This window comes from Triticum dicoccoides, chromosome 4B (genome assembly GCF_002162155.2).
Source record: "Triticum dicoccoides isolate Atlit2015 ecotype Zavitan chromosome 4B, WEW_v2.0, whole genome shotgun sequence".
Taxonomy (NCBI): domain Eukaryota; kingdom Viridiplantae; phylum Streptophyta; class Magnoliopsida; order Poales; family Poaceae; genus Triticum; species Triticum dicoccoides.
Window position 1 is genome coordinate 410,525,102 of NC_041387.1, and position 19,692 is coordinate 410,544,793.

At 41.6% G+C, this 19,692-nt stretch overlaps 1 protein-coding gene across 11 annotated transcripts; it reads left to right on the top strand.

Annotated features, from left to right (window-relative positions):
- The first annotated feature begins 13,311 nt into the window (after window positions 1-13,311).
- Window positions 13,312-18,526, top strand: LOC119296399. 11 transcript variants are annotated; one of them, XM_037574799.1, is made up of 5 exons: window positions 13,312-13,683; window positions 14,670-14,750; window positions 15,145-15,248; window positions 15,337-16,793; window positions 18,238-18,526. In XM_037574799.1, exons 1-4 carry the CDS (start codon window positions 13,386-13,388, stop codon window positions 15,388-15,390), a joined length of 537 nt encoding a protein of 178 aa, XP_037430696.1. In that variant the 5' UTR covers window positions 13,312-13,385; the 3' UTR covers window positions 15,391-16,793; window positions 18,238-18,526. The 11 variants fall into 11 exon arrangements, 4 of the variants coding, with proteins under 4 accessions (XP_037430696.1, XP_037430695.1, XP_037430694.1 ...); XM_037574798.1 differs by having other exon boundaries at window positions 13,314-13,683; window positions 15,518-16,793; XR_005145181.1 differs by having other exon boundaries at window positions 13,317-13,683; window positions 14,670-15,248; window positions 15,337-15,432; window positions 15,518-16,793.
- Window positions 18,527-19,692: the final 1,166 nt, after the last annotated feature.

The window sequence follows — 19,692 nt, forward strand, 5'->3', positions numbered from 1 at the left end:
ACATGAACCTAGTGATAGTGTTAATGATAATGTTCATGTTGATGCTCAACCTAGTGATGATAATGATGTAGAAGTTGAACCTGCTGTTGATCTTGATAACCCACAATCAAGGAATCAATGTTATGATAAAAGATATTTTGTTGCTAGGAAACATGGTAAAGAAAGGGAACCATGGGTTCAGAAATCCATGCCTTTTCCTCTGAAACCATTCAAGAAAAAGGATGATGAGGATTTTGAGCGCTTTGCTGAAATGATTAGACCCATCTTTTTGCGTATGCGATTGACTGATGTGCTCCAAACAAATCCTTATGCTAAGTATATGAAGGATATCATTACTAATAAAAGAAAGATACCTGAAGCTGAAATTTCCATCATGCTTGCTAATTATACTTTTAAGGGTGGAATACCAAAGAAACTTGGAGATCCAGGAGTACCTACTATACCATGCTCCATTAAGAGAAATTATGCTAAAACGGCTTTATGTGATCTTGGAGCCGGTGTCGGTGTTATGCCTCTCTCTTTATATCGTAGACTTGACTTGAATAAGTTGACACCTACTGAAATATCTTTGCAAATGGCTGATAAATCAAATGCTATACCTGTCGGTATTTGTGAGGATGTGCCTGTTGTAGTTGCGAACGTTACTATTTTAACGGACTTTGTTATTCTTGATATCCCCGAGGATGATAGTATGTCTATTATTCTTGGAGGACCTCTCCTTAATACTGCAGGGGCTGTTATTGATTGCAACAAAGGCAATGCCACTTTTCATGTTAATGGCAATGAGCACACGGTACATTTTCCGAGGAAACAACCTCAAGTTTATAGTATCAATTCTATTGGAAAAATTCCATCGATTATATTTGGAGGTTTTGAATTTCCTCTCCCTACTGTCAAGAAAAAGTATGATATTCTTATTGTTGGGGATTTTCATATCCCCATTGAGGTAACTTAGTGTCATTCGAAATTTCTCCGGTTCCGTGATTATTCAGAATGAGTTTGTTAACAAGACTTGATCAACCTTGTTAGTGGGTTCATTTTGATGATCACGAGATGGATGAAACTAGAAGCACAACCTTCTGTACCCTCTTTATATTTTCTGTTATTTAGTAGAAATAAAGTAAAATAGTATTTTTCTGTCTGTCTCCTAACTTATCCGTGCAATATAAAAATATCCCAAAAATAAAAGTCCTCAGAATGCCATGCCAATTTAATATGATTTTTTCCGGGAATATTTGAGGATTTACTGTGCAAAAATTACCGCGAGGGGAGCTGCCACCTCGCCACGAGGGTGGAGGGCGCGCCCTACCCCCCTGGGCGCGCCCCCTGCCTCGTGGGCCCACAGTGGCCCTCCTCCACTTATCCCTGCACCCATCTTCTTCCTCTGCCTCACACAAACATGAAAAACCAACTCAATCACGAGTTCCAGCCCCCGTTGCTGTGATTTTCGATCTCCTTGCTCAAAGCACCTCTCGCAAAACTGCTTGGGGAGATTGTTCCTTGGTATGTGAATCCTCCATTGGTCCAATTAGTTTTTGTTCTAGTGCTTTATTCATTGCAAATTTGTGCTGCATAGGTGACCATGTTCTTGAGCTTGCATGTCAAATTTATATGGTTCCAAGTAGTTCTAATGCTTGATATAGGCTAGGCACTTGTGGGAGTGGTTGCTATCAATTTTATTGAAGTTGGTTCACTTTTATTTGAAGTTACTAAAAATTTCAGATTGTTTCAGAAAATAATGAAGAGACTTTTGAGGGGCTCGTCGAGCCGAAGCTCGAAGGAAAAACAAAAGGAAGAAGAGCAGAAGCCCAAATTTAATTTGCCTCGCACCCGGAGGTCCGGCCGTGTGAATGGCCTTCCGATGACTTCTTGAGGAGAGCTGGGATTTATGAGGATTTCTATTTATTGATTGAGAATGCTGGCCTCACCGACTTCCTCCGCGACCAACGTCATCAGTATCTCTTACTCACAAATACTCTTGTGCAAAACTTCTACTTTTTCCCTAAGAAATCACCTCCAACAGTAGAGTTTCATTTATATGACGTTGTTAAAGAGATGACATTAGCTGAATTCTGCGAGGTTTGCATAATACCCTTTGAGGGCACCTTAGATGAACCCCACCGTAACGAAGTAGAAGCTTTTATTAACACTATCACTGTGGGAGAAACCAGGAAGGTTTCTGATGCAAGGATCACTAGCATACATTTTCCTGTTTTACGCTACTTTGCCTTATTTGCTAGTCGTTGCTTGATTGGACGCGGGAACTTTGGGAACCTTAGTATTCTTGATATTATTATTTTGTTCCATGGTTTATACCGCAATAACTCTGTTAGTATGGGTGGAATTGTTGCTAGACAGTTAAGTCTGAACCGTACTAAGGGCCCCATCTTTGGAGGCATTTATGCTTCACGCCTAGCTGAACATTTTGAAATACCTATTAGGCATGAGGAGAAAGAAGAAACAGCGCTGCCCCATGCTTATTTAGACTATAAGAGTATGATAACGCGTGACTTTCTTGTTAAGAGTCGCGAAGGGGAGCTCAAATACAAATTATACTTTGATAAACATCACCCTAAGACTATTACTTTGCCTGCTCCTTCTTTGTTTAACTTGTCTGCATGTCCTCACATCGTTCCGTGGTCAGCTGTTCAAGCCTATCGGAATCCTGCACCAGCCCCGGAACCGGAGCCACAAGATGAGCCTCCACGACCATCTGTTTATTCTTGGGATCCAGAGGAGGCTGCCAGCCAGTGGCAATTAGAGTCTTCTTCATCACAGTACGACCCCAGCTTCACCTACGGGTATCCGCCAGGCTATCCCTGGCAATAGACCAACTTAGGCCAAAAGCCTAAGCTTGGGGGAGTGCGTATTTCCCACCGACATTACATTCATGTTCACACACACACACTCATTGCTAGATGTCGGTGCTCATACTCTTTCACTGTAGTATCCATGCTAGTTTATTTTCTTTTTCCTGTTTTCTTCTTGTGTGTTTAATAAACCTTAAGAAAAAAGCAAAAAACTTAGTAGTAGTTTACTTCTTTGCTGTAGTAATTAAAAAGAAAACCCAAAAATATTTCCCGTTCTTCTTTTGCTTGTTGGGAGCTTTCCCGTGTAAATAGTTTTTATTTCTTTTCCTTTCTTTGGGGGTTGAGAAGACTATATTGAAAATGCTTAGTGGCTCTTATATGCATGATTGTTTATTTAACTTAGAGCCCATATTACTTGTCTTCTCTCTTGAGTTGAATGCTTGCAGATTCTAGCTTAGTCCAATGCACGTGCACTCTTATTACTATACACATCGTTCGGTCGTGCAAGTGAAAGGCAATAATGATGATATATGATGAACTTATTGGGATGAGAAAAGCTGGTATGAACTCGACCTCTCTTGTTTTTGTAAATATGATGATTCATCGTTCCTGAGTTAGCTATTATGAAGTGAACATATTTGCAATGACATTTAGAGATTATAGTTGCTTGTGCCATGCTTGATTAGCTATGAGTTATAATGGTTTACCTTGCGTGCCAACATGCTATTAGAATGATTATGATGTGGTATGATGGGATGGTATCCTCCTTTGAATGTATTAAGTGACTAGACTTGGCACATGTTCACGCATGTAGTTGAATCAAATCAACATAGCCTTCATGATATTTATGTTCATGGTAGATTATATCCTACTCATGCTTGTATTCGGTATAAATTAATTTTAATGCATGTTTACGACTGTTGTCGCTCTCTCAGTTGGCCGCTTCCCAGTCTTTTGCTAGCCTTCACCTGTACTAAGCGGGAATACTGCTTGTGCATCCAAACTCCTTAAACCCCAAAGTTATTCCATATGAGTCCACTATACCTTTCTATATGCGGTATTTACCTGCCGTTCCAAGTAAATTTGTATGTGCCAAACTCTAAACCTTCAAATAAACATTCTGTTTTGCATGCTCGAATAGCTCATATGTCAACTAGAGCTGCCTTTATCTTCCGTGTTAGGTGGGTTATTCTCAAGAGGAGTGGACTCCGCTCCTCATTCACGAGAAGATGGCTGGTAACCGAGATGCCCAGTCCCATGCTTTATGCAAACTAAATCAAAATAACTGCAAACAAAACTCCCCTGGGAACCGTTGAATGTTGGAGGCACTCGTTGTTTCGAGCAATACATGGATTGATGCTTGTGGGGGAGGGGGAGTATAAACTTTACCATTCTGTTTGGGAACTGCCTATAATCTGTTTAGCATGGAAGATATCGTCGTCTTTTAGTTGTTATGTTGACAATGAGAGTATGCCTCTCAAAATATAATTTATCTCTATTTCAAAACCGAGCTCTGGCACCTCTACAAATCCCTGCTTCCCTCTGCAAAGGGCCTATCTATTTACTTTTATGTTGAGTCATCATCCTTCTTATTAAAAGCACCCGCTGGAGAGCACACTGTCGTTTGCATTCATTATTATTGGTTTATATTGGGTATGACTTGACTGGATCTCTTTTACCATGAATTACAATGTTTGGTCAGTCCTTGATCTTTAAAGGTGCTCTGCATTTATGTTTTGCAGTCTTAGAAAGGGCTAGCGAGATACCATTTTGTTATATCATGTTATGATTATTTTGAGAAAGTGTTGTCATCCAAGTTTTATTATTATGGCTCGCTAGCTGATTATGCTATTTATATGAGTAATTATGAGACATATGTGTTATTGTGAGTATGGTTAGATCATAATATTTGCTGAAACTTGAATGCTGGCTTTTCATGTTTACAACAACAAGAGCAAACAGAGTTTGTAAAAGTTTTTCTTTTTCTCTTTCAGTTTGTCAACTGAATTGCTTGAGGACAAGCAAGGGTTTAAGCTTGGGGGAGTTGATACGTCTCCGTCGTATCTACTTTTCCAAACACTTTTGCCCTTGTTTTGGACTCCAACTTGTATGATTTGAATGGAACTAACCCGGACTAACGTTGTTTTCAGCAGAATTGCCATGGTGTTGTTTTATGTGCAGAAAATAAAAGTTCTCGGAATGACCTGAAACTCCACAGAACACCTTAGAAAAAACAATAAAAAATCCTCGCCAAAGATGAGGACCAGGGGGCCCACACCCTACTCACGAGGGTGGGGGCGCCCCTTGGGCGCGCCCCCCTACCTCGTGGGCCCCCTGGTGGCCCTCCGACGCCAACTCCAACTCCATATATTGGCTTTCGGGGAGAAAAAAAATCAGAAAGAAGAAATCATCGCGTTTTACGATACGGAGCCGCCGCCAAGCCCTAATCTCTCTCGGGAGGGCTGATCTGGAGTCCGTTCGGGGCTCCGGAGAGGGGGATTCGTCGCCGTCGTCATCATCAACCATCCTCCATCACCAATTTCATGATGCTCACCGCCGTGCGTGAGTAATTCCATCGCAGGCTTGCTGGACGGTGATGGGTTGGATGAGATTTATCATGTAATCGAGTTAGTTTTGTTAGGATTTGATCCCTAGTATCCATTATGTTCTGAGATTGATGTTGCTATGACTTTGCTATTCTTAATGCTTGTCACTAGGGCCCGAGTGCCATGATTTCAGATCTGAACCTATTATGTTTTTATGAATATATGTGTGTTCTTGATCCTATCTTGCAAGTCTATAGTCACCTACTATGTGTTATGATCCGGCAACCCCGAAGTGACAATAATCGGGACCACTCCCGGTGATGACCATAGTTTGAGGAGTTCATGTATTCACTATGTGCTAATGCTTTGTTCCGGTTCTCTATTAAAAGGAGGCCTTAATATCCCTTAGTTTCCAATAGGACCCCGCTGCCACGGGAGGGTAGGACAAAAGATGTCATGCAAGTTCTTTTCCATAAGCACGTATGACTATATACGGAATACATGCCTACATTATGTTATAATTGTTACATGACAAACCGCATCCGGCATAATTATCCATCACTAATCCGGTGCCTATGAGTTTTCCATATACTGGTTCTCGCTTATTTACTTTTCCGTTGCTACTGTTACAATCACTACAAAATACCAAAAACATTACTTTTGATGTCTTTACTTTTGTCGCCGTTACCACCACTATCATATTACTTTGCTACTAAACACTTTGCTGCAGATACTAAGTTTCCAGGTGTGGTTGAATTGACAACTCAGCTGCTAATACTTGAGAATATTCTTTGGCTCCCCTTGTGTCGAATCAATAAATTTGGGTTGAATACTCTACCCTCGAAAACGGTTGCAATCCCCTATACTTGTGGGTTATCAAACATCACTTATTATGTATGTTGATTTGTGTTTGGTGATTGTATGATGACTAAACCATGATGACATTGTTGTTTAGTTGTACTCATATTTGGCTATGAAACTTGTATTTGATGACATAGTTTATTGTTGGACTGCAACTTGCTCGAGGTCTTTGAACAGGAACAAAGCTGACCTGACAGGGCCTCTCCTAATTATTTATTTGTTAGCAAATGGGCCTCTGCTATTTTTTTATTTATGAGCAAAAGGGGATCCCCCCCCCCAATTTCTGTTAATAGAAATCATTAGATGTTCACAACACTAAGCCCAGCCTGCAAAACAAGTTTCGTTCATTACTAGTTTCAGCAAAGTGCTCATGCCATAGCCACTGAATACATCACGAGTGCTACATACACTGCAAATAAAGAGACAATCATCCTACAGAGCACAACGATCATGCCCATTATCTTTACAAGCTCTTTCATCTCCTCATTGCTGTCAAGGCTGTTCAACAGCTGTTGCTTGGCCATGATCAGAGGAACTGCATCTTTAACCTTCTGCTCTGCATCTTCCTCTTCTAACGTTCCTTCAGTTACTTGTCCAACACCCCAACCTGCTGGTACTGGGATTCCTCAGCTAATCAAATAATCAGCATAGTTCCATTCCCCCACATCAGCAACTTCCCAGAAATACAAATCACACGAATCTTCCCTTTTCTGCACGAATCAAATTGGAAGATCGTCAACCAAACTATTAAAAAATCAGCAACTGAAAGCAGGCAAACAACACTTAAACATATTATTACAACATGATTCGGGCATTTGTAGAAGACTCGGCCAGGGTTGAGGATTGTAGTTGAGACGTGGCGGATGACTCTGCGTGATTTGCAGCAGTGGCACCACACCAACGACAGCGGTTGCAATGAGCAACCGGCTGCGGTGAGTGTGCCAGCGGGGGTTTGATGAGACCCACAGGGGATGGTACGGGTGGTGACTTGGCGCATATCTAGTTATTGCCTGTTGAAGAGCAGGTGGACGAGCCACCGGTGGACATGGTTGCTGCGGCCGGAGCTTCTGATGCTAGGCAGAGTAACTAGAGAAGAGGATAAGAGAACATTGGATATGCCAGTTTAATTATTTGCAGAGTAACATAGCACTATATGTAGTCATAGTCTAGGTTTGGATTCGAACCAGCTACAAGAGCAAGTCTCTCGTTTTTCTAAAACTCAACAACGTCTCTTTACTGGTACACTAGCTTGTTCTATACGCCTTCTCGAGTCTTTGAGTTTAGGAATGTTATGTGGTGAACGTCCCCTGGGAGGATGATGGCAAATGAACGCATTTTTCTGGCAGTTTTAGTTGCGACGCAAGATCAAACGGCGGCAGTTTCGGGAATGTTATTTGGCAAACGAGCCCAGTTTTGCTACGTGGTGTCGGCATAGTCAACAAGCGATTGTGCCAACCTTGACCGTTGGATTGACATTCAATGTCTATCGTGTTTCTTCAGTCTCTTCTTCCTCTAGCCATCAAAGCCAAACTAGCACCAGCGGGACCGCCCAATCCCGTCTCCCACGGCTGGCTGTGCTGCCGCGCACGCATCGCGGCCACATCGCACTCTAAAACTCTGCGCATCTACCTTGCCTCCTGTTTGTTCTCGTCTGAGGCCTCACCATCGTCCTCCGCCTTGGTTCGCTCGCCGCGGTGCTGCCCTCTGGTGTTTTCAACATGGTCAACAACCGAGAGGAATAAGGAGATGATTGTACATGGTGAGGATGATAGTAGGGACACACCAGGATCATGTCAGTAGGCAAGCAAGTGCCTCCTTTATTACAAGAAAAAATGGTTCCTCTTGATGGTTTCCTGACATCTGGGTCACACACCACTATCAACGTAGTCAATAAGCGTGATAACTACACAAGGAGCGGCCGACACCCGGGACCCAACAGCTTGCACAGTATTTTTTTGTTTTGTTTTCGGGACGGAGCAGGGTATCAACTGGGTTGTGCGAAAGTTGTGGCCCGTCTAGCCTAGGCTTTTATTTCACATGTCTAAAACATGACCAGCCCAATTTTGTTTTTTCTTAATGAAAATGGCTAGCCCAGCTAATGTTTTTTTGCAGAATAACCAACAGAGGCCTACTTGCTTTTCTACGCCCTCCTGGGCCGGAAATCTTTCAAGACGAGGAGGAATGCATTCGGGTTGCCTAGACAATGGGATATAAGTAGTAAGAAATGGGTTGTAAAATGAAAAATACATCAAACAGGCAATTAGTTCCAAATTACTTTTTTCTTTCGGATTTTGATATTTTAAGTTTCATTGTTTTTGTGCGGGTAAAATTTCATTGGATTTTAAATTATGGTATGTCTATTTTTTCAATTAATTTGATCTGGCTAGAAATTTTGGGTTGTATGTTGTTTGGGGCAGATTTGGAGGCTGACTTGTGGGTCTACTAGGTTGACGTGTACGAAAGGCTTTGTCAACTTAGTCCACAAACGATTCTAGTAGCAGTAACGGTTGGATGTTAATCCAACAGCCGTGCTGCTTCTTCAACCTCTAGTATTCTTGCTCCAGCCGCCAAAACCAGCACCGGCCATACTGCCCGCTCATGCCTCCCGTGGCCGGCTGTGCTGCCGTGCAGGCCTAACTACTCCACACTACTCCAATCACTGGCCTGGCCATCCCTCCACTCACCCATAGTTCCTGTTATTCTATGGCGATGGCAGACGAACCAGTAAACCCTCGTACTCCCCTTCATGTGGGGAACAACTGCCGAGTATTCTCTGGCTCCGGATCATTCCCTTTCTAGGCCTTGCCGTCGTCCACTACCCTGGTGCTCTCGGCACGGCGTGGTCAACGTGGTCAATTATACGTCCATTTTGCATCATGCTTTTATATTAATATTTATTGCATTATGGGCTACTGCTACACATTATATCACAATACTTATGCCTTTTCTCCCTTATTTTATAAGGTTTACATGAAGAGGGAGAATGCTGACAGCTGGAATTCTGGACTGGAAAAGGAGCAAATATTAGAGACCTATTCTGCACAACTCCAAAAGTCCCGAAACTCCACGAAGATAAGTTTTGGAGTATATTAAAACTATTGGGCGAAGAAAGCACTAGAGGGGGGCCACCAGTCATCCACGAGGGTGGAGGGCGCGCCCTACCCCCCTGGGCGTGCCCCCTGCCTAATGGCCTCCCTAGCAGGCCCCCGACTCCCATCTTCTGCTATATGGTGTCTTTTGCCCTGGAAAAAATCATAGAGAAGTTTTCGGGGTGAAGCACCGCCATCTCGAGGCGGAACCTAGGCAGGACCAATCTAGGGCTTCGGCGGAGCTGTTTTGCCGGGGAAACATCCCTCCGGGAGGAGGAAATCACCGCCATCGTCATCACCATCGCTCCTCTCATCGAGAGGGGGTCAATCTCCATCAACATCTTCACCAGCACCATCTCCTCTCAAACCCTACACTACTGCAGGATGCTGCTAACGCGACACTATGATCAGAGACCCTTCGAGAAACTGTGTGTGATGCAATAATCGCAAACGGTGGTGTGAGAGAACCGTCAAAAATGTCCAAAACGTTTGCGATGACGGATGCATCAAACACGGGTCAGATTTTAGTTGTGTGTGCAATGCAGGGCATACGGTTGATTCAGCGGAACTGTTTGTGATGAGGAAGAACAACAGAAACGGGCAGCCATATCAATGTGTGGGTGATATACGACATACAGTTTGCTCCGATGAACCATTTGCAACGATTAAGGTGAACACAAACGATTCAGCGTAACAAGATGTGTGTGACACCCGGCAAACAGGTCGGTAATCAAAATTATGTGTGATCATTATAGACAGCCCATATGGTCGTTTTTTGTGAATTGTGTGTTCGTCAGGGCACACAGTTCAACAAACCAACCTGTGGGCAATAATGTAGAAGATCTCTGTCGAATACATATTTTCTTTGCGGAAGACCCTTTGCATAAGAACGGCCATGTAGTGATGCATGGGAAGAGGAGGGTACTCGGAGTCGACGATGTTGCCGATGAGGACGAGTATGATGAATTTGATGAGTTGCCAGCCAAGGGATCACGCAACCCTGTAAGAGAAGCATAAAATCATCAAAAAAACCAAGGTCATTCGGGGTCAACTTAATGATCCCAGTTTCCCAATGTACATGGGAATTAAGCCGTAAGACTAGTCTTTATGCCTACCCTGCAACTTAATTCGTTCAATTTAAAATTGTCGCATGTACTGAATTTGTGAGTTATGCCCAATTTTCTGTTGATGTAAGAACCGTTAATATGTTGACCTTGATATGCTGTCAGCTCAGGCAATGAATATGAACTATTTTTTGTTATTATTATTATTATATCATAAAGGTAGCATACTCAATTGATCTCACTACAGTATGTGTGAACAAAAATATGTATGCAATCTGGATTGCGAATAGCACACGGTTCGTTGATGAAAGCCGTGTGCCGACAAAACCCCGCCCACGATCTGAGTCATGCGTTCCGATTGGCTAGAATCCAAACCCCACGGATCATACATATACACCATTGGATGCTCCTAGATTGAACGGCAATCCTCATCCCTTTCAATAGCACATGCAATTCCGGTTGTAATTTTATTTTATGCACAAAATGCACGTTAAACTCAAAAGAATGTCTTAAATATAGCTAACAATACCCGAAATGCGCCAGAAAATAAAACCCATGGTATAATGGTGATTGTGTACCGTGGAAATATTTATGAGGCCAAACGATGAAGTCAACGGCCATAGGAGTTTGAATTGACACTTCCCCTTTGGGAAACCATGATCCTTCATGCGAGATGCTCCGGTTTGAAAGGAACGATCGTCAAAACTTGTGCCAAACTTTACCATTTTTTTCCACGGGGTCATGATAGCACGCCACAGGCACACATCAGTTTTGATGAGATGTCCGTACTCCATCTGAACTTCTTGTAATTACAATATCAACTAGGCCTACGCTAGTGGCCGCACCTCACGGCCGAAATGTTTGAAACTTCTCCCTGCTTCTCGAACAAACGAATGAAAACTCGCAAAGCGACGCACAAATGATCTGCACACCTTCTTTGCTAGGCTGGTCGTAATGGGATATCATAGCTAGTATCATGCCAACTAGGCAATTTAGATGAGCTGTCATAAAATTAAATGAAGAAAGAGAGGGTTAAGTATCATATCATGAAACTGTGTGTCATAATAAATGCTATATATGCTACTATGTCTCATGCATGATACTAGTATATGATCGATACTTCCTCCATCAGGATTTATTAGGCCTAAAGACAACTTCTCTTAGACTAAGACACATAGTAATTTGCTCACATTAATTATTCCATTCCACTCCCAATGCACTCTCTCACATGCATGCAACCAATGAAAAATCATGCATGAAGTGTATTAGTTTTCCAACCATGGCACCAACAACAATGACTTTCAATGCAACCAATGAAATGGTTGCATGCATGCACCTTTCCAAAGCAGTGCCTTATAAAAAGGGACATGCATGCTTGTGTTGCTAAGAGGCCTAATAAACCCGGACGGAGGGAGTACTAGCTAGCTACCTCTGTAATGCGCGCATAGTATCATAAGTTAGACTACGTATACCCACAGTGGGAGTAACATAGGTAGTAACATCACACATATCTAGATAAAATAGATGATGTGGCAAGCAATAAATGAAGAAAGAGAGGTAGTAACATAGCTAGTTACTAATTAAGACTAGCCACAGTGCATAGTAACATACACTAGTAACATACACATATCCCTAGACTATGTTACTACCTTATAAGTCGGTAGTAACATAAGTGTGGTGTCATGCAAAGCTTCATTTATTAGGTTATAGACTCATAGTGCATTGAGACATGTGATGTTACAGTAACTAGCTAAGTTACTCAAACTACCTCTCCTCATTAACTCATTGCAACATAAGCATATTTGCTTAGTTGGACTTGATGTTACTATTGAATTACTCCCATTGTGGCTAGTCTAATAGTATGAGTAACATCACATACATCAAGGCAAGATGAGTCTATAGCTTAATAAATGAAGTGTTGCGCATGTTACCACACATATGTTACTCCCCACTATAGAGGTAGTAACATGGAGTAGTAACATGGGCATGTTACACTACCCGTTGTGGCTAGTCTTACTATCTTAGGTTGCCATATTAATTGCCATGCATGATACAAAGTAGTACAACATTTAATATGTGATACAGTATATCATGATATGATACCCGGCCCATACCCTCTCTTTCCTCATTTAACTGTGTGATCCAAAAAGTCTAGTTGGCATGCATATGATGCCGCTTGATACTTCCATTACGACCAACCTTATTAGGGTGGCCATAAGGGGTATCATAGCCGGTATCATGCACTTGAGAATAGCAAATATGATGATGTGTGGCAAAGAAGCAGTAACATAGATACTGTAACATATATAATATAAATGTTATACTACTTTGTGTCATGCACATGGCCATAAATACGGTCATCTATGGTATATATATACTAGCTCCATGATACTATATATATGCACTATAAGAAGGTACGTACGTAGTATCATACACTATATAGTATCATATGCATGATACTATAGTATATATGATACTTCCCTACTATACAAAGGCTCGCCGTAGTGGTGGTATATATATATATATATATCATAGTTGCGCTCAGAAAAATAGCAAGTATGCTGATGTGGCAAAGAATTAAATATAGTGAGGGTTAGAATGTTAGAGTAACATATTGATAGACACCATATCATGTTAAATGTGGTGCTAATTTGTGTTATGCATGGCAATAAATATGATCTATGATACCCATAACAGAATATGATCTATGTTATATATATATAGGGTCACTATTCTGTTACCCATAACAGAATATTATTCTGTTACCCCCGTCCCTATATAGAGCATGACGCCACGATTTAAATAAAACAGAGAGAAGTCTTGTCCCGAACTGCTCGAAAAGAAAAGGTAAAATACAACTTCCTTCCGATCCCATCTCCTCCAGCGCGCCGAACCATGACCCGCCGTCGCGCCATGCCCCGCCGCCGCGCGCCGCCACCCCATGACCCGCCGCCGCGCACCGCCACCTCACGACCCGCCGTCGCACCATGACCCGACGCCACGCACCGCCACCCCATGACCCGCCGCCGCACGCATCCACCCCCTACCCCGCTGTCGTGCGCCACCACCCCCTGTCCCGCCGCCGCGTGCGCGCAGGATTCGACTAGCCGGAGCAGCTGCGAGCCGGATCCAGCCTCGTCCCCCGAGCTCCATCTTCTTCCCCGCCTCCCTTCCGCGAACCGGACGCCTCCTTCTGGGTTCTCCGGCACCGCTGTGTCTAGCGGTCCAACCTCGTCGCCCGAGGCCGTTCACCGTTGCAGCGCCTCCTTCCGTCCGTGCAACGGGCTCCCGTGCACGGCCCTTGCCGAAGCTGGTGCGCACGTCCCTGCCCCATCTTTTCTCCCTCTCTGTTCCTGCACTCCATGAATTCTTGTTGATTGCTCGTCACGTGTTTGCTAAAATATCTAAGTGCACTGTACTACTAGTTTTGATGTGTTCACTGTTTATTTGTAGCTACCTTGTGCTTGCTAAATGTTACAGCTTACAATACTTGTAGAATTTTTCGTGTGTGATCTGTACTTTAGGTGCTAATCTGAGAATTCGTGTCCTCAAGGAGTTCATGTATTACTACCATAGGAGTACAGACACTACACCAAGAAAAAGTTCACCACACAGTACATTTTAGAAAAAGGATACTCTGGAAAGTTTACTGGAAATAATACTTAACAAGAGTCGCATGTTTGTTTTACTGCCTAAAAGGGTGATCTGCTGTGAAGTTAAGCGAGGCAAGGCTAGGACAAGTCCGACTGTTTTTGAGTGGGAAGTTCTGGGTTCTGACTTACATTTGATGTAGGTGAGGGGCAACTACCCAAAATTTATTGAATGATTGGTTCTTCCATTTCTCAGTTGTACAATGATGATTTTCCCAAAAAGTTCCCAATTTTTTTGATCAATTTCTCAGTCGGTTTCGTAGATCCAAGAATAAATGAATGCAATGCTAAAGATTTCACTAGCATAGAAAAATGTAGTATGTGGTTCTTGCTGGAATCTAGATAGCTTTCTTTGTCCTCGTTAAAGAAATATAGCATGTATTATTGCTAAAAATGTTTACACTAGTTCTGACTCAAAAAGACCATAAAGTTTAGAGGAAGACAAAATTAGCAAGAGAACAAAAAAACAAGGTGCTCACCACAGAAACCCCAGAAAACCGAGGTCTCGTTTTCTTTTTTGCTCTAGTTTATTCTATTTTGGCATTTGGTGGATGATATTTATTGCATCCTTCATCACTGATCTTGAGAAGGAGATTGATCCGTGCATTTCTAATTTCAGTGCGTAAATCTATTGGTTTTTAATGGTTAGGAATTTTGGAAGAGTACTTTCAACCTGGAAGAGCACTTTCAACCGTCCAGGAAGACAACAACGACAGCCAGTATGATGGATGTGAGAGTTATTTTGACATTTCATTGTACAGTGCTTCTCTTTGTGTAGTGTTGTGTGTTTTCAAGTGCTTGATGAAAATTGATGTTCCAGGTAGTTCATGTATTACTGAGGAGTTCATGTACTGCCTAGTAAGTAAACCTGTTCAACTATGTAAGCCACACAAGTTCGAAAGGATTCACATCAGTACAAACTCGAGAGGGCATGTATTACCGTCCAGAGTACAAACTTCAGTTTACCAAGAAGTTCATGTATTACAATTTAGAGTTCTTGTATTACTATCCATAAAGTATAACTATTGGTATAGAAAATGTTCAATATTTGTTCGAAAGCTACCTGCAAAAGAGAAGCCCTTCTTACATCCATTTAGAGCTCACACCACATGCACCGTCCTCAGTCCAACCCCATGGCGTCAGAATGATCGAGCTCGTCGCAAGTAGCAGTCCATGGCTGCCATCTTCCACTTTCCGCTGCCTAGGTCCTTTCCTATGGAGCTGCAAGGTTTCTCCTCTTCTCCCTCCCATTCTGAATTTTGCTCTGGTCTATCAGTTCGACATGTATTCTACTTCAGTTCAATATGTCATTTCAGTTTAGTACGTCGGAGTATCATGTACGTCGGTTTAGTTCAGTACGAAAACATTAGAGATTCGACAAACATAATCATGTCGCACAAGTTCAAGTATAGGTATAGAAGTTTCTCACCATAAATAAATTGATCTGGAGTCTCCTTGACAAAATCTCATCTCTCATATTTGTTCCTATTGTTGTAGGTTGCAGCAAAAACAGGATGCACAAGTTCATCTTTTGTATGCTTTTCAGTACATCTACTTCCCAATCGTGAGTTTGATTTCCTTTGTGTTTCCATCTTCTTCATATAGCACAAACAAGTCCTTGTGGTTATGCTTGAGAATGAGCACCATACTGTCACTTGGTTAATCAATTTTGTAGAAAGTTCTCGAGGATTTCTTTATGTAGAGTTGTTGCTAACTTCATAATTATACAGATCATGCATTCTATCCAATGAGCCATCAATTAAAGCAATTCACAAATATAGAGAGGGAAATATACAGGATTGCCAACTAATATATACTCCCTCTGTAAACTAATATAAGAGCGTTTAGATCACTACTTTAGTGATCTAAACATTCTTATATTAGTTTACGGAGGGAGTAATAATTATATTTCTTTATGAAGGGAGTATTAATGCTCTACTTAGCACATTGCTTGTAGTTGTATCAGTTACCTTTCTTTTGGAGTTAGGTAATTGATAAATAATCAAGAGGGATGGTGCACCGTCACGACCGCTTGCCACCCCCACGGCTGCTACAAATTCTTGTGTGGGTCGCCATTCCCTACTCCGGCGTGTGTCACCAGTGTCGTGACCGCCCCCAGCCAGCCCCCACGGCTTGCCTTGATGGTGCCCCCAAGCCTGTCTAGAACCACCATGATGAATATAAATCCATCCAACTATTCACTTATGGTCTCATGATCATTTTCTTGAAAAGTGTGCCTTTTCTGCTGTATTCTCCTTGTTATTTACTTGTCAAAATTTAGTTTGAATCCGCTACAATTTCCATGAGTGGATTTTTTTAAACAGAACTTCCATGAGTGGATTTAAAAATCAACAAATGTAAAGTTTTAAAATGCATACAACAACTACAAAATATCAATTTAGTTCAGTCCAGTTTGTAATGCTGCGCCACCTTCCGGTCATTGAAGAGCCCTTGGGTAGGCGCTTCCTCCTCCTCCTCTCAGGTCTGCCTCCTAACACTATCAGTTCAAATTTGCTAATATCTACAGTACTGGTTGGGGAATTTTGGTAGTTCATTTTCCTAATATTTGGATGCTACCCCTTCCTGCAGGACCCGACCCAACATCTGCCGCCATGGCACGGCGCCTCCACCTCCCGGCGAAGGACCGCCACCTTCCTGACGACGTGCCCAACCCCGATGAGGCCTGCCAGCCCTGGAGTTCCTGCCGCGACGCCTCGACCTCTCGTTCAGCCATGGATTCTTGCCATCCACCACACCATCAGGAACATGATTGGTGAGAAACACCTTCGTGCTCCTCCTCTCCTACTCTTCAGTTCACATACTGCTATCCATGAAGGCCATTTTTCTTGTAATCTAGATTTTCATCCAACTGAAAGTTCAGGAGTTCTTCTCATAGATGCAAAAAAGAGTACTACAATTCACTTGGGGGATACTTTGTTGTGTAGGATTTGGGGGGTGCCTAGTCTGGCAAGAGTTTTCAAGTATAACATGTGTGATACTGGCAATTTTATAGTAGACGCAGAAAGTTCAGTTTTGCTATATATGATTGGTAATGCCGATGTGTTCCTTTGTGGTTTAGATTTCGGCAGTAAACTATGCAAACAATTTAAAAGTACTCAAGTACTCCCTCCGTTCGGAATTACTCATCCAAGAAATGAATGTATCTATATGTATTTTAGTTGTACATACATCCATTTTTGTGACAAGTAATTCCGAACGGAGGGAGTACAACTTGCAAACCAGTAGCAGTCCTATAGGGCAACATGCATCAAATTCAAAAAAAATAGCAAACCTGACTTGAAGCAAATTCGCATCTGGTTGTTTATTTCGTAGCTCATCGTTTCTAATACTCCCTCCGTCCAGAAATACTTGTCATCAAAATGGATAAAAGGGGATGTATCTAGATGTATTTTAGTTCTAGATACATCTCTTTTTATTCATTTTGATGACAAGTATTTTCGGACGGAGGGAGTATAAGCCAATGGTTTTATTCTAATCTAGTTGTTTATTCTGTAGCTCACTTTTTCTAATATAATGTTAAAATTCCACTAGATGAAAAAAATTTGTGTTAGCGATCAGTACTAGTGCTCATCAGGACGGCAAGCAGCAGTACTGATCAATATGGCTTACACAAATACTAGTACTGGTTAGTACTTTCTTAATGTTAAAGATGAGCAGTAAAAGATACAAGTTGCAATTCCAGGGTAACCTGTCTCAGATCCTTTTCAGGTTCAGGTAACAAATGTTTGGTATTCTTATATACTTGCATCAGTTCAGACTCGCGGATACAATAAGTTGAGGGAAAACGCATACAAAAGTTCAAAGTTGACAAACATGGGTTCTTTGTTTCAATGTTCGCTAGTGTATGCAAATTGGGTTTGCATGCATTCATAGTTGGATGGCTATTGATCTCTATAAAACCTTGGAAGCAGTGCTTGCATTACTAGTCCAACCATACTAGGTAAAACTGAATGTACCTAGCCAGTTCAATAACATCATCTCCTTGTGCAAAAAAGTAGTCAAAAAGGTCGAACTGACATATGCTTCAGAATGTCACACAAAAAAATATTTATCTGTATTTGTCTTTTTCATGTTGAATTATTTGAAGTAAAACAAAAATAGCTCACCTTTGTGACTTTCATCATTTGAAAACCTACATGCCTCATGTTCGAACTTTCAATTTGTTTAAAACTAAACTGATGGTGCTCTTGTTTCAGTGTCGGGGGAGAAGGCAGAACCTCTGGGTGCATGATGGAAAAAATTGCAAGTTCTTGTTTAGATGTTCAGGATACCCTTCTCTCATTTCATTTATGTTCAGGATAGCAGGTGCATGATGGGAAATTGTGTATCATGTAGTTCTTGTTTAGATGTCGTGCAAGTTAAAAAATTGTCGATTTTGCCACTGGAGAGAACCCGTTGGTGCATTGTTTTTCCACTATGACGTCCCTTGGTATGTTCCATGTGTATTTAACAGCAGGTCCATGTATATGTATTACTACATGAGAAGTACTGCTAGTGAGACTTCACTGCTCCATTCCAACAAACGTGTATACGCAATCCTGGTTTGACAAAGTACTCTGCTACTGCTGGTTTCAGTTCCCTCATTGGATTTGCAGGCTCACGACCATCCTCTAACACCCCGTCAGTGCCACCGATTTGAAGGAGCTCCATGACTAGTATCTCTGAGTTCTAATGCTGAAGGAGCTCCATGACTAGTATCTCTGAGTTCTAATGCTCCTAACGATCGTTTGGAATCTTATCTTCAATATCTTGCTGATATGGAACAGTAGAATGTCACAATATATACTTGTACAATTTGTTTTAGTACTGATGACTAGTATCAGCACTAGTACTTGCCTTGACAGTACAACGGCATGCTTCGCTGCCGGTTGCGAGGATGTGCAACATATGTTTAAGCAAGCATTTATGTTGTATTACAAACAAAAATCTTTCCTCTGTTCCATAGAAGATTGTGTGACTTTTTTAAATACATTTTAGAAAAGAAGTGTATAGACTGTAGCTTAGCATTTAATAATTGTTTGCAACATGTACAACCCGTGGATGATTATGTAATTGTTTTCATGCGTTACCATATGTCCAACAGTTCAGTATGTATTTTATAATCAGTTCAAAGGGCATATCAAATTCGGTATGGATTGTTGCATCAATGGTTACTATCACAAAACACAAAAACATTTCTTGGAGAAGGAAATTCAGCCAATTCAAGTATATAAACCATGCAAGTTCGGTGATGATGACACGTCGAAACACATTTTAAACCAAACCTAAAAGTTACATTTCTACAAGTTCAAGTGATCAACCCCCTGAACATTCCGGATTATGAAAAAAATAGCTCAGTACAAACACACACATATATCAGTACGAGTACTTTGTTTATCAGACGGAAAAACAACAGCATGTGTCTTGCCGTATTGAAAACTTTTTAAATAAATACAAAGTAAAGTCTAGTATGTGGAAACACGCTCAGTACAAAATCATATAGACATCCGTTCAAGTACTTTTTTTGGAACCATTCAAAACTACTGTGAAAAATACCTCAGTACAAACACACAAATATATCAGTACGAGTACTCTATTTTTTAAAGGAAAAACACCATGATGGGTCTCACCGTAATCCAAATTACTCTTCAACGGCTGCAAATATGAGAAAA

What these genes read in the sequence shown, in the direction of transcription:
- LOC119296399 (XM_037574796.1), top strand. Translation starts at nt 13,386, where the DNA reads ATGACCCGCCGCCGCACGCATCCACCCCCTACCCCGCTGTCGTGCGCC. An exon ending in CACGGCCCTTGCCGAAGCTG is followed by an intron (nt 13,684 to 14,669) that starts GTGCGCACGTCC and finishes TTTAATGGTTAG; the next exon opens with GAATTTTGGAAGAGTACTTT.